This window comes from Teleopsis dalmanni, chromosome X, assembly GCF_002237135.1.
Source record: "Teleopsis dalmanni isolate 2A chromosome X, ASM223713v2, whole genome shotgun sequence".
In the NCBI taxonomy this organism is placed as follows: Eukaryota; Metazoa; Arthropoda; class Insecta; order Diptera; family Diopsidae; genus Teleopsis; species Teleopsis dalmanni.
This window is the reverse complement of record NC_051848.1, coordinates 23,854,407-23,880,156: the sequence shown is the minus strand read 5'-3', so window position 1 is coordinate 23,880,156 and position 25,750 is coordinate 23,854,407. Positions and strand designations below refer to the sequence as shown.

The following is a 25,750-nucleotide window of genomic DNA, read 5'->3' as shown; positions in this document are numbered from 1 at the left end:
CACGACAGGTTATTATTTGAGCTCAAGTGAGCTCTCGACACAAGGCCATGATTTAAAACCAATCTTATTTACCAGTATTAGATTTCGATTTTAAACGAAAAAAAATTATCACTTACTTATAAGTCGAGTAAAGATCTTACTCTTTACAAATTCATAATGTATTAATTGTTTAATAATTGATTATAAATATAACAATTACTTAAACTATTTCTCAATTAATCTTAAACTAATACTCAATCAGTTAACTTAATAATGCAAAAAATTTAATTTCTATCATTTATGGTCTTTTATTTTAATTTGAATATAATATTTGAAAATTGGTAAATACTCAAAACCCTGTTTTTAAGTCGACATCTTCTAGTCAAAATTTTATACTTTTCTTCCGAGATATGAGTATTTTTAGTTTTATTTTAAAATAATTACTCCCATTCTAAATCACATGGGAATGGCAGTTTTTTTCCAATTCCCTTATTTTGAATTAAATGAGAATAGGAATTTCGTTCCCTATTCCCGATATCCTTATTCTGAATCATATGGGAATGGGATAAAAATATTATTAAAATAAAATGATTATTATAATAAAATTATTATTATAATAAAATTATTTTTAGTAGAATAACAAATTCAATATATTTAAATTTTTATTTATTTATATTATCCACACGGGTTTTTTTCACAAACTAAAGCTTTAACTATTATTATTTAAAATAATAGAATTATGAAAGGAACCCAAATTCTAGAATGAGCTTCCTTGAATAAGTTTAACATAATTTCTTTTAAATAATACACAGGTAAAACATTACTTCTTTTTAATTGTGACATCTGGGCAATTATAAATTATTATTACAGTTTATTAAATGAAGTACATTTTTATCCTAATTATAAAAATAAATACGACTTTTGGAGAGGAACTGAAATTTTAGTTAAAACATTAATAATTCCAATTATTAAATAAGATATTTTACTTAATTTTATTGTATATAAGAAAAAAAACAAATTATGTAGAAATTTGAAAAATAAAATAAATAATTAAGAGGTCTTTTCGAACAGTAGTAAACTACAACAACAAAAATTCTTTTTATATTATTTTAATTAATTGAATTTTTGGCTGACCATACAGCTGCTTCGAGTATTACCAAATACCCATCATCAGTGACTTTGGAAATAAATAATTAAAATAAATAAACTAAAGGTTTTTTTATTATTTACTTATAAAGTATTCATTATATCAATTCTGATATTTTATTTTACTGACAAATAATGCGATTTTTTAATTTAAATCAACATATGATACGCTATTCTATTCGTTTGTTTTGCTCATTTTCGTATCTTTCGCCATTAAAAAGTGCCATAGTTGCCAAAGTTCAACAAAACAAATTTGAAATTTTTGTTGTTCCCAAAAACAGCTGTCTCCCCAGCAATTCAGAATAAGGGAATTCCATTCGAGGGAATAAACGAGCGAAAAGGGAGACTTATTCTCTGGAAGTATTCAGAATAGGGGTGAATTTATTTTAAAAACGGGGCTTATAAAAAAAACTTTCTGCATCTTTTAGAAAAAAATTTTAAAAATTTTTTCCCGGGATACGAGTGTTTTTATTATTATTTTAAAATAATTAATCTTGATTTTATTTTAAAAAAGAAGATTATAAAAAATTTTCATTTAAATCGGCCTTTTTGCCTGTAAAATAATGACCCATATGCATTGCTGTATTCATTTTAGTTAGAACTTAGTTATGAATTTCAACCAATTTAAATATTTCACATTCCATTTATATTAGAATATTATTAATAATAAAAAATTTAATAAATTTTTTTCAATTTTCTATTTGTTGCAAAGCTTGTAGTGTTTGCTTTAATATTAAGAGCAATCATACGCTACGTTGTACGTATATTTAAATTGAGCAGTGTAAGCTTTTCACTAAAATTTTTGTTTGTCTTACATTTATATTTTAATTATTTGGATTTTTTTGTTAAAGCTTATCTTTCTCCATTTTTATTAGTTTTAAGTTTATTTTTTGTTAATTTTTTTTTTAATTCATATCCGTATTTCAAATTCTATTTAGTTTGCTTTGCTAGTGCAATATTTAGCACTGTCTGGTCGTTAGTAAATTTTGAACACATGTTTGATGTAAACCTCAATACGAGGTGAACTTATTTGCTCCAATGTTGCAATGGTTCCCCGGTGTATAGTCCGTCCAATCGAATGTCCTGGTGGTGCATTTTCTCTAAGTTTTTACGTTTTAATTTATGCTGTAGTGCAAATCTCTGCTGTCTGATATACATAGTGTTTTATACTACGCGAACGGTAGTTTTAGTTTTTAGTGTTCAGTGTTCAGTTTTCTTTTTTATATTTTATATGTTTTTTATTATCACGAATCTCTTCTTGCTAAAGTGGAGTAAAGTGGAGTGTTGCCACTTGTTTAGTGTGTGGCTACAACACACACGTTTTCATTTCACTCTAAAGTCATAATTTTGCGCTTTTTTTTCTCACTGCAACACTTTTGTGTTTTTGTTTATTGTTTACTTTTTGTTGCTTTTTATTGTTTTTAATTTTGTTTTTTCTTTTTGTTTTTCTTTTTCTTTTTTGTTTTTGTTTTTGATTTTGTTATTTGTTATTTTATTTGGATTTTTTGTTTACGACAGTAGTTTCATTTTTATATTTTTCCTACTTGTTTACCCAGCTAAAGTTTACAATTAAAACAGTTTTACTTAAAGTTTAAGTGTAAATAAAAAGGGTACAATCAAGAACTTCTACAACTAATTAAATTTTTATTATTTAATCAAGAACTTTTTGAAAAAATATTAAAAGCACATCAGAAAGCTTTGACAATTCGTGTTCGCAGTTTTGTTATATTGCATCGCGAGTGTTTATTTTTTTATTTATTTTATTTTGTTGAATAAATAATGAGTCTTAAATGTACATTTTGTACATTTTAAATGCTTTAATAAATGTCATAAAAGGAATGAAAATGGGTAAATAAAAATGAAATGGATAACTACAAACACATTTATTTTCTTATATTATTATATTTAATTTTATATTATTAATTTCCTTCACTTTTCAAAGAAAAGTAGGTTTAGTACCTAGAATTCAAAGCTTATCTAAGCCAAGAATTTTGACGTTTGCGAACAGTAGTGAATTACAACAACAAAATTTAATTGTTTTTGATTAATTTAATTTTTAGCTGACCATACAATTCTTATGTTATATTTAATTTTATATTATTAATTTCCTTCACTTTTCAAAGAAAAGTAGGTTTAGTACCTAGAATTCAAAGCTTATCTAAGCCAAGAATTTTGACGTTTGCGAGCAGTAGTGAATTACAACAACAAAATTTAATTGTTTTTGATTAATTTAATTTTTAGCTGACCATACAGCTTTTTCGAATATTACCAAATACCTATCATTAATGGCTTTTCTTATATTAAATTTATATTTCTTATATCTAATTATTCGTAAATAATTTTAAGAGTCTATAAGTACCAAGATTTGAGCTTGTACTCCGTCAAATTTGTAATTCACTATATTTAAGAATCTCTCTATTAAAAAAAAAATAGTTTCTACTAGTATTAAGAAAATACATAGTTTCTTTCGTCATAATTAAAAATAATTTAAAATCATCATATGTACATAAATATTAGTTTGGCCCTCAATTGTATAGGAAAATATTTTTTTTCTGTTTTGATTAGGTATATCATTTTCTAGTTCCTTAATGAAAAGGTATGTGATGTGGAAAAAGTTAAAAATGTTAAAAAAAACTTGATTTGGAGGCATGCCAGGACGCTCTTGACAATAGAAAAGTAATTTACGAAGAAGTGAACGTTTATTTTAAATCTATAAACTTATCATACATTTTTATTATCATAAAATATCAATTATAATTTTATTTTAATATTATTATAAATATATAAATTATTATGTTGAGGCTAGTTGAGTCATTGCACTTGAGAGCAGTTTTACTCTCTATTAACAGTGAGGTTTTTTCACAACCCCACTCTACGCCTTGACTGGGTTATTGTTTACCACTTCATCAGACTAAGCAATAATTGACCTCAGATCTGTACACCTCCCCGAGGAGCCTGTAACCTGTATTCAATAACGCGGTCTTAGTAAGTCTGTCAGTTTTCGTAAATAATTTCAGGGCTCTATCCTTTATGTTTTTTTTTTTGATCGAATCCAGCTTGAGGTCCCTGAGGATGTCATTTTTCTTAATGCACCATGGCATCTTGAAAAGTCTTCTCAGAAAACAATAACGCTAAAATAATAATAAAATAGTATGTATTCTTTAGGGTGGTTCTGAAAAACATTTTTTCTGATCAGTTTGATTATATCACTTTTTAGTACCTTATTGATCTTAGTACCTTAGTGCCTTTTTTTACATTATCTTCCTTTTCACTAAGGTTCTAGGAAACGATATAACCAGTCTGATCAGAAAAACCGTTCAGAGAGTCACTTTTATGAATATAAATCATTTTAGTACAAACAATTAAACTTAATAAATAATATTAACAATAGATTTTATTTCTCAACTTGATAAAAGTTCTCTCAAATGTTGATATATGAAAATTTTGTGTCTCAAATTCAATTTATATGTAAACCAATAACTTCATATAATTCTTTACTTTTAATTGACTACTACTTACTGGATACTACCATTCACTTCTTTTAAGTACAAGGAAGGCTATTTGGTGAAGTATGGAATTCATGATTTAAAAATTGTTATTTCTTTCAGATTCAGAAATACGCAGTTCTTAATTCCACTTATTTTTATATCTGCATTTCAATAGGATATTTTATTTAAACTTAAGTCGTGTAGTGTGTGTGTGTGTGTGTGTGTGTGTGTGTGTGAGTATGTATGTGAATTTATGTTTAACCTTTAGCTTTGAGCTTAAATTTATATGAAAAAATATTTATCCTTCAGTGTGTCCGTGTTTCCGTGCTTCAATGTTTCAATGTTTCAATGTTAAAAATTCTTAATAATTTTTTCGATGCTCTGCTCTTTTCCATTAACAGGGGTACTATCGGCTTAATTGTTGCTGGAATCGTAATTCTCTGGTGTGCTATATCGGCTTCAAAACTATTTGTAACTGCATATTCGATGGACCATCAACAAGTGTTGATTGCATATCCTTGTGCACTGCTGTATGGAGTTTTTGCATTGATTACAATTTTTTGAGAATAAATGTAAAAATTTACACAAAATAAGGAAGAGAAAGCAGAAAATGAAAACGAAATATCAACACCAATTTAAATTGAAATGGCGGCAAAGTGTAAAGATACAAAAATAACAACACATAAAAAATACGCTGTATTAAAATGGAAACAATGAAACAAATGAAAATAACAATAGTTTACGCAAAAACAATATTAAAAACATAATAAAAATAATAAAAATAATAAAAATGTCGATATATGCAAAATACGAGTTATATGTGCTCTTCATTTTTTTTGTTTTTGCATTTCGGTTTGTGTTATTATTATTAAAACACAGGATAAAGAAAAAATTCATAAAAGTTTTATGTAAACATAAACAATAGAGAAATTAATTGCAAAATTGTAAAACAAAAAAAAATTGTAACAAAGAAAGAATATTAAATTTTTAAGAGAAAGATTTAAAGCATAAAAAGAAGCTGTAAAAAATAATGTTTACTGGTTGGCAAGTGAGTAAATTTATTTTTGGCATATTCTGTACAGTCCAACCATATTTTTCCCATATTTTTTCGCCACAATTTTTTCTTGTAGTTTTGCATTGCAAAATTATCATTGTTCAACACTGTGTGGCGCGTAAATTCCGTTTCCGATACACGTTCATACCCGCATTGTTACTTACGTTTCAGGTACAATCGTACATTCAAAATGTTCATTTTCATTTCTGATTTCATTATTTTGGTTTCTGTTTATACTCGTACGTACAGGGGTAACTCGATATTTTGGAACCCTTTATTTATATTACAAGTGGAATTGATGATCTCTACTCGGCGATGTTGATACTCGACTCTCTTGTAGCTGTAAAAGAACGTAACAAGTTACTGCAGGGTAGCCCAATTAAATGACGATATTTCTTTTATTTATAATTGAATTGTATTAAATCAATAGGAAAAATTAAATTAATTTTAAATTTTATATATAATCAACTTTATCGCGAAGTATACTTATAACTTAGTCGATCGACAAATAAGTTACGGTATGTTTTCAGCAAGTGTAAGTGTAACTTACTAAGTAAATTTCATTAACCATACAAAGAGCTTTCATGCAAACCTTAAAAATAAATTTCCCATAAGGGTAATGACCAAAATTTTAAATATTTGTCATTTGTTTTATATGTAAAATGTAAATAAATAACAGCTGACCTGTAAACAAACATACTGAGAAAATAAATATTTAATAACATCTTTGATTTTATTAATTGTGTATGTCAGGACGGTCTGTGACTAATGTTTTCGCGGTCCGAGACATATTTTTAATCAACCACAATTACGTATATTTTCTTTTGGATTACTGGTAAAACTGCACTATTTTATTTTTATGGTATACCAAATAAATGAAGAGCAACCATGCTTTTTAACTTACTTAATAATAAAGCAAGGAAAATTAGAACAAAATGTCGAATGCAACCCTTAAAAAATAAATCAATAAAATTATGAAATTTTTTATTGGTTTACTGGTAAAACTACATTATTTTATTTTTATGATATATATAACTAATACCAAATATATGAATTTAAATTGATAAATCAATAAAACTAAATTTAAAATTATAAATATATTATTATTTATGTTGATAACAACTATGAACGTATGTATATGTTTCTGCGGTCCTCCAATTTGCTCAGTGATTTGTATTGGCCCGCGAACGCATCTGGTCTGGACAGCCCTGTCATATATAATAAATTTGTATAATATATATATATATATATAAGTGATTTAATATATCAATTATTATATAATTTTTTGTGTGAATAGTTATTAAGTGAAATTTTTTTAAACAAACCGAAGTTCTCTTAAAACTCTTAAAGAACTTTATGACACATATAAGCTCTTTCACATTTAATAAGTTACTTATGTCAATGAAAAGGATAAAATCTTAAAGTTACTTAAGTAACGTACTAGAGAGTCTCTTACATACTAGAGAGCTGCATACATACAATCATTTTTGCTGTTTTTTACTATTTTTTACTAATATTTGGAGTTTTAGTAAATAATTCCTAAATAGAGTTATACGATGTTTGCACTGCAGCCAAATCTATGAAAACTCTTTTCAGTTTCCATCATATAAAAATAATATATTATACCTATAACAAAGATTTATAAATTTCGTGCTTTTGATTTCGTGGCATTGCTTTGGTGACAAGTATAAAACAGTCAATGACATCAAATAAAAAACAAATAAAAATTTAATTTAATTTATTCTTAACTAAGATGTTTGGCACGAAAGCTCTTTTAACTGTAAATTAACTTTATTAGCGATCTAAATCAAATAAACTGATTTAATCAAGACAATGGGAACAGACTATTACTCTGATTTATAATAATGGTATGTTTCCATTGCTCTTTTATAAGTGGAAAATTTTATAAAGAACTAATGATTTTCTTTGCATTTTCCACTTAAAAAATTTTACTGTTTATGTATTATAATTTTTAAATTTGAATCAATATTTTAAGGTTTAAAAAACGAAAAACTCATAATTTTTCAATAAGAAAAAAAAACAAAGTTGAACCAATTTTTACGAAAACTCAAATTTGCTAATAAAACTTAACAAAATTGCAAATAACTTAAAAACTGATGGGAGTTCACACACATTTTTGTTCTGCAGTTGTACTTTTATACATATATGTAATAAATGTATATAGTCCAACAGATGTATGAAAAACTTTTTTTTTAAGTAATAAAAATATTTTTAAGAAAATTTAGTACGAGATGTAGGTGTGTAGTAAGTGAAATATCATGAAATTTTCTGAACCTTAGTAATATAGTACAAGTATTTTATAATCCATTTTTTTGTTTATCAATTTCATGCCAAAAAAAATTGGAAACTGTCTTTTTGTAAAGACAATTACGCGCCTGTGCTATACCATATACTGTCTTTTAGTGGATGCAAAGGTCTTTGATAGCTGCATATTTGATATGAAACGTATTTTTCTGCTCAGTGGTTGCTAAACGATCTATATTAAATGGCAAAATCTATAAATATGTATAATATATGTCACTTCATCAGTGCCACCATATCGAAATCATGAAATTAACAACACATTATATTATATTATATATTATTGTTCTATGATGGAAAATGACTGTAGTTTCAACGAATTAAGGACTAATTACGGTCATTAAGTCTTAACGTGAATTTTCAACTTCTAAATGGAAGCTAGATCAATGAATTTATATTAAACTAAGTTGTACATTGTCTTTACTGTAAAAATGTTGATTTATAGTAATATCCATTACTATTTTTCATAAAGTGCTTTTTAATAGCAATTGTATGATTTATAATTGTACATGTGAGATACATAAGTATTACATGAATTTTATTTTAATATTTTTTAATTACATTCAATAAGTAGACAGATATCACTAATACAAATATTTTGTTTTATTAATAAAGAATATTATTCTAAGTTCTTCTACCGGCAAAAATCCCAGCTTGGTAGAACCCTATTGCTCTGCGCAAAGCTTATCAAGGGTACAAATGTCATATGTAATGCTTTTCATTTAGTGGCTCCAAACGTTAATATGTAACATGCTTTTCCTTAATATAAAAAATATTATAGTTATTCTGCATCCATCTATTATATATGACCAAGAAAGTCTTGATACACCCCCAAGTTTTAAATTGTTATCATTGAAGCATTTCAAAAGTAAAATTAAACACAGTTTCACAATTTTACAAAATATATTAAAACTGAGAAATCTTCTTACTTGTCTGTGAAAATTGATTTATTTTTAAGATGATAAGCTACTGCGGTCTCTAATATACAATACTTCATTTCATCACTATAGGGAATCTGGCCGATAGTTTTATCTATTCAAAGCAATTATATTCTTAACATGACAGCCTTGGGTAAGTTAAAACTTACTTTAGCATTTATTTCCAGACATATATATTATCGAATTCGTCTGTGATCTGCAACATTAATATTTTTAGGGTCATTTTCAATCACATTATTTCATCATTTTTGGAATCTTCGTTTTACTCTTGCATGAAAACTTAACATATCTTTCCGAAATTAATATTAAAAATAATTTTTTGCTGTGATAGAAAGATTATGTACTGGGATTTATATTTAAGAAAAATATTTATATGTTAAACAAAATATCTATTTAATTGTAATTGATTAAAAATATATTAGTTTAAATATCTTATTGTATTTGTTTGTTTTTAGTCAAAATTAAGTTTATCTTATAAATTGTTAATGAAATTCGCTCTACGATAGATAGAAAGCATCGAACGCCTCAGTGTAAGACTGGAACCTACTAAAACCACCTAAAGTACTTAGGAAGGATAATGTCTCATTTGGCGTAGATTGCCTATCTTAGTTTACTAAAAGCCTGCAAACTATAAATAGATATATTATTTAGTTTGTAGTGATGTTCAAGTTTATAGAACTATCTATAATTTATTTTATAAGTTACGACTATATCAGTTCTTCCAATTTACTATACCACAAAAAGTGTCAAAATTAGATTTTTATCATAATAAAATTAATTAAATTTTTATATATCTAAAAGATTTATTAAATTGAATATATTAATTGTTTTTTATACAACAATGCGACATTTTAATAAAATAAATAAATGTATAAATGTATATAAATAAATAAAAAAAAGTTAAGACAAGAAAAGATAACTTATAATAAATAATTAAAAATAAATAATTGAAAATAAATAAATACAAAAAAAAAATAAATAAATAAAAATAAATAATTAAAAATAAATAATTGAATATAAAAAAAATACAAAAAACAATAATTTGAAATAAATAATTGAATATAACAAAATACACAAAAAAAATACATAAATAAAAAAAACAAAATAAAAAAAATAAATAAATAAAAATAAAACAAAGTATTTGTTTTAGTGATATTTGTCTACTTATCCAATGTAATTAAAAATTATTAAAAGAAAATTCATGTATTTTTCATGTATCTTACGTGTAAAATTATAAATCATACAATTGCTATTAAAAAGCATTTTTTTTTTTAAAAAGTAATGGATATTACTATAAATTTACATTTTTACAGTAAAGAAAGTGTGTAACTTAGTTTAATATAAAATAATAAAATTGTCAAGTTCAAGTTAAAGCTAAATGATGGTTTATAGTTTTTGGATAAACTAGTTGAAGCTCCTGTCAGTTTCCGTCATATAAAGATAGTATGTAATATAATGCGTTATGAATTTTATGATTTTAATTTGGTGGCACTATTTTAGTGACATATATTTTATTTTTTTTTTTGCCATTTTGTGATGTGAATCGTTTAGCAACCACTGAGCATGATAAGTGCAAGTATAAATTTAATATAGAAAAAATATTCACAACAAAATTTCTTTCGTGTTGAGACTCAGTATTTGCTTGGTGAAGAAAATAGTAAATAACAACAAATAAAATAGTCGAATTTGTTTCAATGAAAATCTATATGCAGCTATCGAAGAGTTTTGCATCCACTAAAAGTCATTATGTGGTGTAGACTAGGCGCGTATTTTTTTCAAAAAAACAATCATGAATTTATTTTGGCATGAAATTAAAAGCATGTGGACCAAATGTGGTATCAACAGCACAGTGCCATAACACACATCTTGTTTTGGTGTTCTTTCGCAACAATTTTTCGGACCATATAATAATAATATAGTGGTATTGTCAATTAGCTATCAAAATCATGTGATTTATCGTAATTTTAAACTTTTTTGGGAGTTTAACCAAAAAATTCATGTTTATGGTGAATCTTCAAACTATCGACAATTTGAAACACTTTGGTGAACTTTTTATCGAAAATCAAAAAATTATAAGACCTGATACCTCAGTAATGCGTTAACCTTATAACGTTCACTTTACCTATTTAATGAGCACGTTTGAACACCTCCAATGTTTTTTAATTTTATGCAAAAAAGCGCATATGATAGTTCTTTCTAACTAATACTTACTGACTTACTTACTTAGTTGACCATTACAGACGTGAGACGTCCTTGGTCGCGTCGAGCAGCCTCTGTCAGCTTGCTGTAGCCAGTTGGTAGTACCTTTCGCCTCCAAATCGTTGGATACCTGGTCTTTTCACCAAAGATGCGGACGTTCTCTACCGCGTTTTCCACCTACGAGTACCGATCCAAACACTTTTCTAGTCGGAGTATTTTCTTTCATTCACACGACATGACCAAGCCAGCGAATCCGCTGAATTTTAATGCGCTTTACTATGTCAATGTGGCGGTATAGCTAATGCAGCACATTTTTTCATCTAATTCGATACTCGTCGCCAGCGCGTAAGAGACCTTAGATCTTCCGAAGAATTTTTCTCTCGAATACTCATAATGCCTTCTCATCACTGTTGGTAATTGTCCAAGCTTCTGCAGCACATAGTGTGCTGCTGTATCATAAGAGATTTGTAGAGCGTGATTTTTGTTTGTCGAGAGAGAGAGAGCTTTATTTCTCAATTGCATACTTATCCCGAAGTGAGTGATTCTTCGTTGAATCTTTCGGCGGACGTCATTTCTGGTGTTCAAGCTGGTACCTAAATAAACAAAGTCTTTTACAACTTTAAACTTATAATTGTCAACAGTGACGTGGGTCCCAAGACGCTCAGGAGATTTGTTTGTTGACATAGAGTACTTTGTTTTGTGAATGAGGACAAAACAAAGTACAAAGTACCTCCGAACTAATAATTACTTTTAATACGATTACGGAACCCTATTTTAATCTGGTGCCGAAATGTTTAGTATAGAAACGTTTAAAGTTCTTCCACTTGTTAATTATTCGTTAACATGTAGGTGTGTGCATATATGTCTGTGTATGTGTTGGGGCATAAGCAGTAATGGTGGTCCATTTTTTTTTATTTTTTGCTTTGTTGCCATTTCGTACTCCATTTTTTGTTTGAAGTTTGCTTCTAATTTTAACAACTTTTACAAAATATTTGTCTTCCGGTTCTTTTTCTTTTTTTTTCTAATTTTTGAAATTTCTATTTTCATTTTATATTTTACCATTTTACCATTTTTTCATATTTTTGTTTATTTTCATATAAAAACATAAAAATATACAATTTCATTTCGGTCGTTATTTAAAAATCGAAGAGCGCAATTTTAGAAATTTATTTTCGTTCCTTTTTCGCCTTTTCACGTACACTTTCTCCTTTTGTTTGTTGTTAAAGTGAGCTTAAATTGTTCAATTGGCAAATTTTAATTGAGTTTGTCCAACTGAGCGTATATTTCCGTAGATAAATATTTTTTTCTGTTTTTGTAGAATATAAACGTAGTAGTAAAAATGTCAGTAATTGGCAACGCCGCAATATTCATTTTCATATATTTTTATAAGATTTTATGTAAAGCATTTTCGCTTGTAAAGCACGAACTTCAAAGGTTTTAATTAAAATAATATTTTTCTTATAAAAAGATGTGAAATTTACAATAGTTTTTTGCATGTATTCATACGTATTATGCTTTAAGATTTGCTAAAATGCGTGTGTCATAATAATCCTCAGAGGATCCAGTGATGTGGTGATAAGTTCCCAACCCGTAACATAATATAATATATGTAATATAAATAATTTTGTGTACAAGTTGCAATATAATTAAATACTTAACATAATTTAATGAGTGCAATTTTTTAATTAAAAAAAAACATTTATAACTAAATGTGTTAAATAAATGACCTAAGCCCAGTAACAATAGAAAAACTAATTGAATATTGGTCATAATAATAATTTATTATAAATTAACTAAGTTATGAAATTAATTCTACAAAAACGAAAAAGTTTTTTTGAGAAAATAAAATAATACAAATTTCATTTAGTATTAAATTAAATTATTAATATTATTTCTTTAAAAACTTAGTAAATTTTTCGGGAAAAAGATATGTATTTGTATCAATATTAATTTATTAAGATCAATTAAGCATTAACATCAGTTTTTCAAAACCTGCATAGAAACATTCATATTTCTATGTTTTTAGTTTTTTACAGAATAATATGTTTTATTTTTTAAAATTGTGAATAATTGTGATTAATAATTTTTAATAATCATATAAAGTATAACTGTCATGTTAATAAACAATTCAAAATAATTTCTTATGTTTTCGTTTTAACTTGTCATATGCAACTAAAAAATATTTTTTTTACATATAAATATTTTTCTTAATTTTGCTATGGCGATGTTTTCAGTTTTTTCAATGTTTTGGCAACTTTCTTTTACGATCAATTAAGTTGGTTTGACGTATAGATGGCGTTGATTATTTTCAGTCACAGCTAGGGGGCGACGTAAAAACTTGTTCTACTTGATAAGCTATTTGCTTTGTAAATCTATTTTTATTAGTTTGTTTACTTATCGCATTCGCTAGTATTGTTGCGAAGTTTCGTTTGATGGGTTGGTTCGCAATCTTATAAAAGAAACTGTTAATTATAGTTGCTGGTTAAATAAGATAAAGCTTTCAAATATTGAACACAAAGTGATTACATTTAATTTGCTGTTTTATAATTTTAATTTTACGCAAAAAAAATGGACACGATGAAAGTGAAAGAGAACGTTGACCTACAGCGAGCGCGTCAAAATACAGCTGTTGACAGCGGTTTATTTGCGGAATGGTGGGCTGGTGGGCGGGACGCCTTACAAAAACGTAGAGATTTAGAAAAATTGTTTTTTGATGATCCAGCATTCAATGACGAGAAGCATATCTCTTATATGTCGCATAAGGAATTGTATGAACACTCAGTGGCGAAAGCAACGAAATTCCTAACCAAACTTCGTGCATGGCACAAAGAGCAGGAACGTGTCGAAAGAGCGGCTGGTAAACCAGCAAAAGGTGCCATACAATCAATGTACGATTTTCGTATGATTCTAAGTGGTTCATTGGGAACTTCACTTTTTCAACAAAGTTTCCCGTTGCGTTTACATTTCTCAATGTTTTTGCCAACATTGTTAGGACAAGGCACCGAAGAACAACAACGAACATGGCTGAATAAAGCATGGAATCTGGACGGCATGATTGGTACATATGCGCAAACAGAATTGGGTCATGGCACATTTCTGAGAGGTTTGGAAACGCGCGCTGATTATGATATTGAACGAGAGGAATTCATTTTGAATACACCTACGCTAACAGCCTATAAATGGTGGCCTGGTGGTTTGGGGCATACGGCAAATGTTGTTGTTATTATGGCGCAACTTTACATTAAAGGCAAACATTGTGGCTTGCATCCGTTTTTGGTACGCATACGAAGTGAGGATACCCATGAACCGGTTCCGGGAGTAGATGTTGGTGAAATTGGTACAAAAATCGGTATAAATGGTGTAAATAATGGATACTTAGGCTTCACAAACGTGCGTATATCGCGTACGCAAATGTTGATGAAAAATGCACAAGTGTTGCCAGATGGCACCTTTGTGAAAGGTCCAGAACCTCTATTACTTTATGGCACAATGGTTTTTACTCGTGTGATGATTGTACGGGATGTTATGTTCGGACTTCTTCAAGCCGCGACTATTGCTACACGGTAAGATTTATATATGTATATATAATTTTATTTGTTGTTGTTGTAGCCTACAGTGATCTATAAGGCAGGTAACATGAAAGAAATTACAAAGACGTATATATGAGTTAGAATGTAGATAGGTTATGGTAGTTTGAGAGGGGAGGGAAAAATTGTTAAGGAGTAAAAATAGATTGAAAATAGTATTTGTTGTGTAAGAGACTTTGTTTGTAAATGACCATAAAATTTTTGTTACATTAGCAGTGGAGAGTTGTATATAGAACCATATAACCATTTTTTATAGACAGAACCATATTAAATATAAGATCTATTAATTGCTTTATGAGTTTTAAATATTCTATGAAAAAAATATTTATAGGCTTATAGCTAACTGTTCTAATATATAATTTATTTTTCTTTTTAACTTTTTAATTACACAGTATGTGTCTCTTTCTTCCTTATCATCTGATAAATTGGGGTTCATTAAAATTTTAACTACTATTTGTCTTATTTTGAAGTCTTGGCTTGAGGAGATTTTAAATATATTTAAATATATAATGTGGTTCAAATTAAAAAGTAAAAATAAAAAATTTAATAAATTATCGGTTAGATTTTATTATCTTAAGAAAACAAGACAAAAAAATTAACAAAACTTATAATAATAAAACCTGTGGAGTAGACCGGTGATAAGAAACTCAAATAAGAAAAAAGTTTAAAATCTTTTTTTTTTTGGTACTTTGAAATCTTATCAATTATAGTCAACAACAATTTTACACAAAAAAATGTTCGTATTTTTAGTTTATTTTATAATCAGTAAAGTTTATTGCATTAATCTTTCATGAATTTTTTTTTTCATTGTGAAGCTATTTAAGCCAGTGCACTAGTGCACTTTTACTCTTTATTACTCGATGTATCTTCAAAACCCCTCTTTACGTCTTGACTGGATTAATGTTTATCACTTTATCAGACTAAGCAATAAATGACCTTAGATCTGCATACCTCGCCGAGGAGCCTGTAACCGTTCTGAGAGTCGATAACGCGGTGTTAGTAAGTCTGTCAGTTTTCGCAAATAATTTCAGGGCTCTACTTTTTATGTATTTTTTGATCGGATCAATCTTTCGGGTATTGTGGATTAGACATTGTTAACTATTTCTTTAAGAAAAGCTAAAGATTATAAACGAAAAAAAATAATTCTTTAAAACAGATGTAAATAAGTTTCTGTTTTCATTTTCCTCTTCACTCTTTCACTCTGGGTTTAAAATTTGATAGACTAGTGATATAGTTCATGATTATATTTAATTATAGGTTTAATTAACACTAAAAAGCAGTAGGTTTCCTTTAAAATTGGTTTATACTCGTAGCACTTTTAAAATGCAAAAATATTTTATTTAATAATTACCTTACCCACAGTGGGGGAGGAGGAATAGTCGCCCGTAGTAATATCTGAGTTGTATGAGCTCCTCCTGTATCTGAGAACGTTTTCATGGTTCGATATTTTAACAAGGCTTCATTTTTAGTACAGGATTTGATTGAAATAATCTTAAAAAATAAACAGGAGGTGTCGGTTCAAATTAAGTTCATAACCCAGTTTTAAAATACAAAAACAGTCGCTTTAAACATGGTTCCGATATTGTTTTTGATTTCAGTGTTCAAATTAAAAATGCTCTTATTTTTGGATAGATCTTAGATGTTATCTGTGGATATAAAAGTTGAATATGAAACTATTGAAATATCTTTCTTTAATCGATGCAGTATATGTGCATGTTTCCATAAATATAATTTTTAACTTCTTTCATTATCACAGTCTCTATTATAATTCTGTTATTATTTATACTATTATTTCATTTTACAACCCTTATTCTATTTTCTACACCCTTTTTTACTACATTGTTAAGACTTTATCGTACATGCTAGTATTATTTTTTAGAAAATTTTAACATTATTCTGTAGTGTTGATAGGTTAGTAGTTGATTGGGTTAATTATATCTTTAGTTTTTGATTTTATGTTAGTCCTTCCATTGAAAAATGGCTACTGGACGCATCTCAACTGATTTTGACATTGTTTATGAGTGACATGCGTGTACTGATTCTTGTGAACTTCTGGATTCCATCAGGTCCTAGACATTTTTAATTATGGTCATTATGTACATGAGTGTGCTGATTATTGAGGTAAATGAGCGAAATCAGAACTTCTGGATTCCATCAGGTCCTAGACATTTCTAATTATGTTTGTGCTTTATGGCTTCTATTAGAATTTCACAATGCCATCGATATTGTATATATATTGTTCTTTCTCTTCCTTTCTGCTTTTTTATGCTCTTTCATCTTTTCATTTTCGAGAGTGTGGATGTAAATTCGTACAATTCTATACTTATCATCTGTTACGCATACTATTTATTTTATATAGTTTCTAGTTGGTATTGCTTGATCCTGTATTGTTAGTTTTTCAGTTACGTGTTAGATATTAATACATTGGAATCAGTTGTATGTACTGTTTTGACAATTACAGTGATTCTATATACAGTATAAATATTTGTCATATACTAACTTCGTCGATTGTTGTTATTTTTAAACCAGTAGGTAATTATAGTATGTTATGTTCTATGTAGTTATTGATAGATGTACTAAATATTTCAATATGCATATCGGATAATCTTCTGGTATCAATGTTCTTTTTGAACTTCTTTAGTATAGTCTGGGAAGGAAGGACCACATGGGAGGTTATAAGATTACTGCGCATACAAATATAATTTATATTTTTTTTTATTTTTATAATCATTTAAATGTTATCAACATCAACTAATGCAATATAAAGTTTATCTCGTATTTTGAAACTTAAAAAAAGTTAAAATAAAAAAATACTCAGTTTCAAAGGTATTTTTTTTGAGTTTTATCAGTTTGTCAATAATTGTGTGAGTACTAATCTAAAGTCTACTGATAGTACTAATGTTTTTAAATGAATGCATTTAAATATTTCTCACAGTATGTATATAAAATTATGAAAAATATTGCTTGACTTAATACTAAAGATGTTGGACTAAATTATTTTTGAATCAACGTAAAAACCATATTCAAGACAAATTGTAGAAGTAAATGAAGCTCTACAGTTTTTTCAAGTCCCTTAAATCCTTTCTTGTGACTCGCTAGGACCTAAAAGCATATAATATGAAAGGTTTTGGAAGACGAATACATTGGTTAGGATGTGGAGGGGTGATGGATGAGGTTACCGGAATGGGGAATAAGGAAGAAAAGGTAGATTATGGATGGGTGAGATTTAAACTGCAATCAACTTGGATCCAGACAGAGGAATCTGGCCATTTCAAAGGAGGTGGGTCTAAAGGTCGATTGGATGGAGGCTTGTGTGTATAGTGAGGCAAGAGAATAGATGGGCAACGTTATGGGGATAGAGCTGCAATTTAGGTATAATAGAGTTCAAAGAAATCCTTTCATGTTAACTGCATTTTAGAGTCCAGCGGGTTGCAACAACAACAACCATTTTTAATTTCAATCAATTAAGTAAAACAAATCTTTCTTAATTTTGAAATGTAAAATTTTTTGTTGTGCTTATAAAACCTTCTGTTTATTCTTGAAATATCGTGTATATGCTGTTCTATATCTTCTTCACAGCTTTTAGATATCTCTTCTGATATACTCTTATTATACGATTTGTATGAACTGTATACAAATTATAGCTGATACTGACTGAAGTCAATATTGCTAACTTATCACCAAATCTATCCATATAAACAATTTAGAGTTTGAGAAAGAATTGTTTACTCAGTACTCTCAGTAAATTTGTGGTTTATAGTATTACTTATTTATTTTCTTATTTTTAAAGCAATTTATTATATTTATATGAAACTTAAATTTACTGCCCTTTTAATACCGATATTTGTTTCAATAATAATAATTCATAATTTTTACAGATACTCTTTTGTACGACGACAAAGTCCCATTGCGCCTGACCAGCCTGAACCTCAAATCATTGATCATTTAACACAACAACAGAAAGTGTTTCCGCAAATAGCCAAAGGGGTCTTCTTTCGTATAGCCGCCGATTATGTATGGAAGCTTTATCAGGAGGTTGCGAAAGAACTCGATGCTGGCAATCGAAGCAATTTGGCTGAGTTGCATGCACTTTCCTGTTGCCTGAAAGCCGTTTGCTCGCATGAATCAACAACTGGTATTGAAATATTACGTCGAGCATGCGGAGGTCAAGGTTATTTGACATCAGCAAATTTCTCACAAATTTATGGTGTTGCAACGGCTGCCTGCACCTACGAAGGTGAAAATACGGTTCTCTTATTGCAGACAGCACGTTTTCTAGTGAAAAATTGCTTTGCCACAAATAACAACAATACGTTTCCGAAAACTTTAACGTATTTGGGTGACACAAAGCCATTGAATTGGTCAAATGATTTGGTAACATTGGTGCGTGCCTTGGAAATTGCCGCCAGTCAGAAGGTACAAAATGCAGCTAAATATCAAAATTTGAAACGTGTAAAAAATCAAATCAAACAAGAAGTGGCAGCTAATCTGGCGGGAATTAAACTTACAGAAGCGGCAACATTGCATGGTCGTGCCTTCTTGGCACGTGTATCCTACGAGGAAATACACAATCTGAAAAATCGCATTGAGCCAACTTTGTACACAGTTTTAATTCAACTGTTGGAAATATTTTTATTGGACATGTTCTTGTCGAGTTTGGGTGATGTGTTGCGTTCTAACACAATCACTTCAGAGCAATTATCCCAGGTTGAATTACGTTTTGAACAGGTTTTGGGTGAATTCCGAGATAACGCAATTGCCGTAGTGGATGGTTTTGATTTTCACGACCGTGTTTTGGGCTCAACTTTGGGTTGCTATGATGGACGCGTTTATGAGCGTCTCATGGAAGAGGCCAAGAAGAGTCCGCTCAATCAAGAAACTGTAAATAGCAGCTTTCATAAATATTTAAAGCCATTTATGCAGAACAAACTTTGATTGTAATTATATATGTGTGTGTGTACTTAGAACTGTGTAAAATTGCTTAATAGTGAAAAACAGCATTTAATTACGCTATATAATCTAATTATTTTTTTCTAGAATTTAATTAATTGTACATAATTTTATTGTGTTTGCACGTTGAAGTAAAAAAATTATTGAAAATCTTTTGTTGCCAACTAAATTGGCTTCGAAGTTTTTCTGATTAAAAACAGAATTTCTATAGTAGATTATATAAAGGTTTATGTTATCTATTTAAAAATGATTAACATTTCTATTTAAAGACTAAAACTATGTCGAGTAAGAAAATGTTATCATTTAATTATATCACTTTTTATTTGCATTTTTTTAAACAATTAAATTTAGAAACAAAAAATGTTCTAGTATTAATTAATATTACATTTATTTTGTTTGAGTTTCCATTTGTAAATGAAGTATAGGAAATTTATTAATATAAATAAATAACAAATTGAATTTCTCTTTATAATAAATATTTTTAAATTTAAATTTTTAAGTGGTATATGATGTGATATATACTGCTTAATTGTGTTAAACTTTGAATATTTGTCTCTATTCTATTATATTTTTCTATACAATAATAAATACCTTATAAGCATGTCTTTGTTATTATAATAGCCAGCAGGGTACTGCTTGTAAAATTCCTTTGGGTCCGGGATCACTTTATAAGTGATCAAATAAGCATCAAATAATTTGGTTGACTAATTTGTAATATTTATTATTCTCAATTGTTTAACAAGAGACCTCAGTCACAAAGTTTACCGCTAACCTCGCCCCCGCTCATCTGCTCTAACTCCACTCCACTCCCTTCTCTATAAGCCAATTTCCCTAATGTACGCCCTTGCTTTTTGGCTTAGATAAATCGAGCTCGCTAGGTAGTAAGTTAATTTTTTCTCCTCTCTCCCTTGACGGCTGGAATGAAGTTTTTACAATGCTGTGGCAAACTTCTCCATTCATTCCTAAGAGGTGGTTTAGTGGGTTCACGTTTCACACGGTGGCTTTCGATGCTTCCATCTACTGTCAAAAAAAAAAAAAAAAAAATCGGTGAGGCTGCACCTTTCCTGTCAGCTACATATAATATATAGACAGAAATCATGTTGTCTTCACTGGTTTTGTATAGAAGTGTAAATAGACTTAAATAAATTTCATATTTTTATTTAAATAATTCTTGCATGAAATTTAAGTATATAATTTTGAGGCAAATGATTTTCTCTTTCCATACACGTCGTATATATATTTATGTTTTTGCTGTTTACATTAACATTTTGGATAGAATGACAAACCTAAAACTTTTGCTAATGTAAATCGCTTTTTAAACAAAACAAAAAGAAACCCAAGCTTGATTAACTACCACCAAAAGTAGCTCAACAACAACAACAACAACAACAAAAATTGTTAACAAATTTTCTTCAATTTTTCACCCCAAACTCGAATTTCGCTCGTTCGCTTCACTTCCGTTCCGTGTTAATTATTACAGTATCAGATATTTTGTGTGTTAATTGCAGCCAATATAAAACAGCCGCTTCGCATTATGTATGCAGATTTGTTAATGAGGGCGGGCGTCTATAAAAAATGTCCTCTTTATGCTGCCTCAAACCAAGTCCATTGAAATACTGAAATACTGAAATCCAAAACTTGGAAAAAAAAGTTTTGGTTTATTTTCTTTGGCTTGGACATTGGCATTGATTCCAACTTTATTTGCATTTTTTTCATAATTAATTTGTATAATTAAGAAATATGCCACGGCATGTACGAGTTTATTTTTTTAAAAATATTTTAGTATATTTATTACTTATAATTTCATAATTTTTTATTTAGTTTTTGCTTCTAAAATATAAATAATTTTGTTTTTATTCTAGCTATTTTTATTTTCATATTCATTTTTATTTTGTTGTAAAAGTTAAAAAGTTAGTTATAGACGATGAATCCAAAGTTCAGCTTTACGAAGCTCTTTAAAAGTGAACTAACCAACAAAACAAGCTGAAAGGACATCAATCAGACCTACCAGTTAACTAATAGCACAATTGTATGGTTCACTGATGGCTTGCTTACGGAGGAAGGTGCCGGAGCAGGCATAGTCGGACCAGGCAAGAAACATTGAGAAGGGCTGGGTTGAAATACTAGCATTTTCCAAGCGGATATGTACACAATATTCAAGTGCGTACTTATCAATATTGAACAGATTTATCAAGAAAAAAAATATCGCAATATTGACACACAGCCAAGCGACGATCAAGACACTAAACTCACATTAGTTGACTTCAAGACTAACGCCAGAACACCTTAATAAGCTAAATCTGTTAGGCGAATCAAATCAGGTGTCGATTTTCTGGGTACCGGGATATAGTGGCGTACAAAAACATGATTGGAGGCATGATGAAATGACTTCGGCTTAAACAATATGTGATTTTAATACGATAGTGCAAAATGTCACACATTTTCTGACACAATCTATTCAATGCGAGAACAGTTCAGATAATATAATTTTATATTGATCGTTCGATACTAAATATATTCTTCTTAACTGAATTATAAAGCTTACCTATATTCTTAAGTTTCTGCTTTAAAACGTGTTCATTCTTCGTCCGTGGTTTCTGTGACCTAGGTGCCTGGAGAGAGGATTTTGTTTGAAATAAAACACAAATGAAGATTAAAAGATGAATCTTTAAAATAATAATAAATATAAAAGGATAAATAATTTTAGAAAACTGAAAATTAGATTTTACAATAATCATATTTTTTTACATGCCAATTGGAGGTTCCGGAGAACCGGAGAATGGCCCATTAGGCGAAGCGATTTCCTTACACTTACTTTATCCATCTTTAATGCAAAATTAAAATGAGTGAATGTGAAAGATTTGAGTAAAGGGTATATCTGACTGTACAGTTGTTTCGAATATTGCGAAATCTCTAAAAACTACTGATGATGAATATATGGTTATATTCGAAATAGCTGTATGGGCCAGACCGAAAAATACATTTTGGATATTTATTTTGTAATTTTATTCTCTTATTATCACTTTTTCCATTCTAAATAGATTCCTTGTCGTAAATAGAAACATTTACAATAAAACTGATGGTATAATTTGGAACTGCATGCCATGCAGGAGTCGCAGAGGTGTTAAATAATACAAAATAAGGCAAATTAAAATGATTGTATTCTCTAACATCTCACAATTAAACATTAAATTGTTGTACTTTCCTTTCGCTGTTAATCAGACGCAACACTGCTCTGCAGACTCTTCCACGTCGGAAACACCTTTTTCAATTGCTTTACCAGAATTCGGCTTCTCCTGACGGTTCTAAGTTTTCTTCTTCTAACTTCCGCTTCAAGCATATTTCTCCCTGGAGAATGGGAATGGGCGTTTTTGAATATATCTTTTATTAAAATACAGATAGGATTACTTGCGATATTTGCGATAGCAAATCTGTTGAATTGTAAGTAAAAAATCTCCATTGTTTTGTTAGAATGGGTGAAGATGAAGATTTACAGTCAGATTTTGATTTCAGTAAATTTTAAGAGGATTAGAATATTCATCTCTGCAACGGACTTGCTGTGTATGTTGTGTGTGGTTATATCATCAAGTGACTCTGTAGAGATAAAATAATTGATATATATGAACACAATGATAATAAATTTGTAAATATTCAAACACGTAAGTCTGTCACTATACATACGTATATATTCCTAAAGTAAGAGTTCCTTGTAGGAACTACGGTTATTAACGAAGATTGCCAGGACAAAGTCTGTAATGAAAATATTCATCAACTTAAACGTTTGATGAAAGTGCAAAGTTAATACAATATTTTGACAAAAAAATTAAAACAAAAAAAGGGAAAAGAAAGGTATAGTCGTCCTTTTCCATTATCAGTTTTAAATATTTAAGTTAAAAAATCCTAATTTATTCTATATTAGCACCAAATAAACATTTTTACGAAAGTTAATTTGAAATGTCAAAATGGACATTTATTTCTTTTAAATGAGGATAAAAATGAAGAAAATTTTGATTGCAACTCTGAAAGACAAGTTCCTCAGAATAGTTCTGATAAGACAATGACAATAATCTAAAATTGTTTTATAAAATATCTGATATTAATAAGACCGATAAAACACAACTGTGGGCGTAACCAAGAGGAGGAATATAAGAGTGTGGCTCATATATTTCCCATATCTGGCTTGGCTCTGTATCTGCCCCTCTATTGGACCGATAGTGAAATTATGAAATTTTAACAGTCAAGTTATCTTTGAATTTCAACTCTAAATTTAAGTAAAAGTAATCACATTTTTAAAAATAAATTTCAAAATATTTCTGTTGAATTGCTAATGAATACTCGTATGTCTAATACTCTTATTGCATCCATAAAGGCTTAACAGAAATTCGTAGACATGGCAAGACCAAATTCTAAATTAATAAATTCCACGTGTATTGCAATACGTGGTGATGAAACATTAATATTTGCTGTATATAATATCTATCCGAGTGCGCTTATTGTTCCTCGTACCGCCAGTAGAATCCATGCTCTAAACAATAATATAATCATGGCTTATGCGGGTGATCAGACAGCTGGGAGAAGCTTGTGTGAGGCTGGTATGAAGGAGTGCGTTCTTATGTATCCTGATAGTGATCGCAATGTAGGACATATTGCGAATTACATATTCGGGACGTTGCATAAGAATACATTGTGTGGCAACACTCCATTATCGCTCCTAAATTGTGTTATTGGCGGATTCGATGCTGACAAATCGTCGATTTTTAAGGTAAATAAGAATAATGTGGAAGTGGGTGAAAAGGCTGTTGTTATCGGTTGCGAGGAGAAGAAGGCTCAAAAATTTCTAGATCGCTACTCTAATCACGATATTGATGAATTAACAGGTATCATGCTTGCTTTGGGATGCTTCAAGCACTGTGGACAAACTGTTGTGAATAATATAGAAGTTGGGGTGTTGAACAAAGGAAATTTACTAAGAATGATCAGTAAAAGCGATATTACGGATTACATAAATAACGTGGAGGTTGACAAGTGATGATTGACGACTGCCAAGTAAATTATATTTTATTAAATCTGTTTATAAAATCTTAAACTTATTCTTTTTTTTAACTGTTCGATTAAAAACAAAGTGGTTTTTAAAAAACCGAGAATAGTGAGAATTATTTATTTAAATATAAATTATTCACGCACACATCATTTAATAATAATAATTACAACTTATTTCATAGTGAAAGGCTTTTTTGAATTAATATTTTTGGGTTTGGTTGATTAGATGGTTGTAGTGGTTGATCGACAGTTACCATTGAACCTCTCCTGTATATAATGTATTCTATTCTATTCTATTCAGTAGAGTTTTATAGTTAACAGATCGTTTGTTCTGAATGATGATGACAGGCTAATAAGCTTGTTTTGATTGAAAAACAAGACATGTGTTTTTGCTAAATACAATACTAAATAAATCGCCTGTAAATCACATAATCTAGGAAACCATGTAAAAGCACTATTCGTGCAATATGTAATCATCAAATACTTTCTATTATAATTCATTGATTTTTTTACAATAGAGCATCTAGCACAGATTAAAACTAAAAGTCAATGAGAGCTGTCCTTTACTCTCTCCTGGGTGCCATTGACGATCATCTTTCGATTTTTTCTATTTTTGAAGATAGATCTCTCATTCCATCAGTTCATAAACATCATCAAACAGGATGCGACGTCAGTAACTGATGAATCGAGTTCTGTTGTTCTTTATTCCAAATATGGATACAATGACTAGATAAATAATTTCTAGACGCTGCCTCGATCTAAATTCGCGTACAGTGAATTGTTTTTAGTCCGATTGGTAATGGTATTTAGATATTTAATAGATTTAGATTTAGATATTTAGTATCTCGAGGAATCGAATCAACTCCTTCGGAGGGAGTTTTCAAAGGTCTTCATCCTCTAGTTGGTATGCACCTAAAATTTTGTTTCTTCTGTGGTCTAGTGTATCACAGTTCGTGATCAGATGTTCCATAGACTCTTCCTCATAACAGCAGAATCTGCAAATATTAGTATCGGATACGCCTATTTTCTGTAGGTGTCTGTTACATG

At 29.0% G+C, this 25,750-nt stretch overlaps 3 protein-coding genes across 3 annotated transcripts in view; all 3 read left to right on the top strand.

The window, feature by feature from the left end:
• LOC119687957 (protein YIPF5-like) overlaps window positions 1-5,350 on the top strand; it is a 31,734-nt gene extending 26,384 nt beyond the window's left edge. The window contains exon 7 of the mRNA XM_038102521.1: window positions 5,015-5,350. Within this exon, the coding sequence (XP_037958449.1) occupies window positions 5,015-5,177 (163 nt within the window). The 3' untranslated portion in view covers window positions 5,178-5,350. The remainder of the gene's footprint in view (window positions 1-5,014) is intronic.
• A 7,982-nt stretch (window positions 5,351-13,332) lies between these two features.
• LOC119687956 (probable peroxisomal acyl-coenzyme A oxidase 1) lies at window positions 13,333-19,763 on the top strand. The gene is made up of 2 exons (XM_038102520.1): window positions 13,333-14,689; window positions 18,592-19,763. Exons 1-2 carry the CDS (start codon window positions 13,695-13,697, stop codon window positions 19,646-19,648), a joined length of 2,052 nt encoding a protein of 683 aa, XP_037958448.1. The 5' UTR covers window positions 13,333-13,694; the 3' UTR covers window positions 19,649-19,763.
• Window positions 19,764-24,053: 4,290 nt separating this feature from the next.
• Window positions 24,054-24,692, top strand: LOC119688248 (proteasome subunit alpha type-7-1-like). Its single transcript, XM_038102928.1, has one exon. It carries the CDS (start codon window positions 24,054-24,056, stop codon window positions 24,690-24,692), a length of 639 nt encoding a protein of 212 aa, XP_037958856.1.
• The last annotated feature ends 1,058 nt before the right edge of the window (window positions 24,693-25,750 follow it).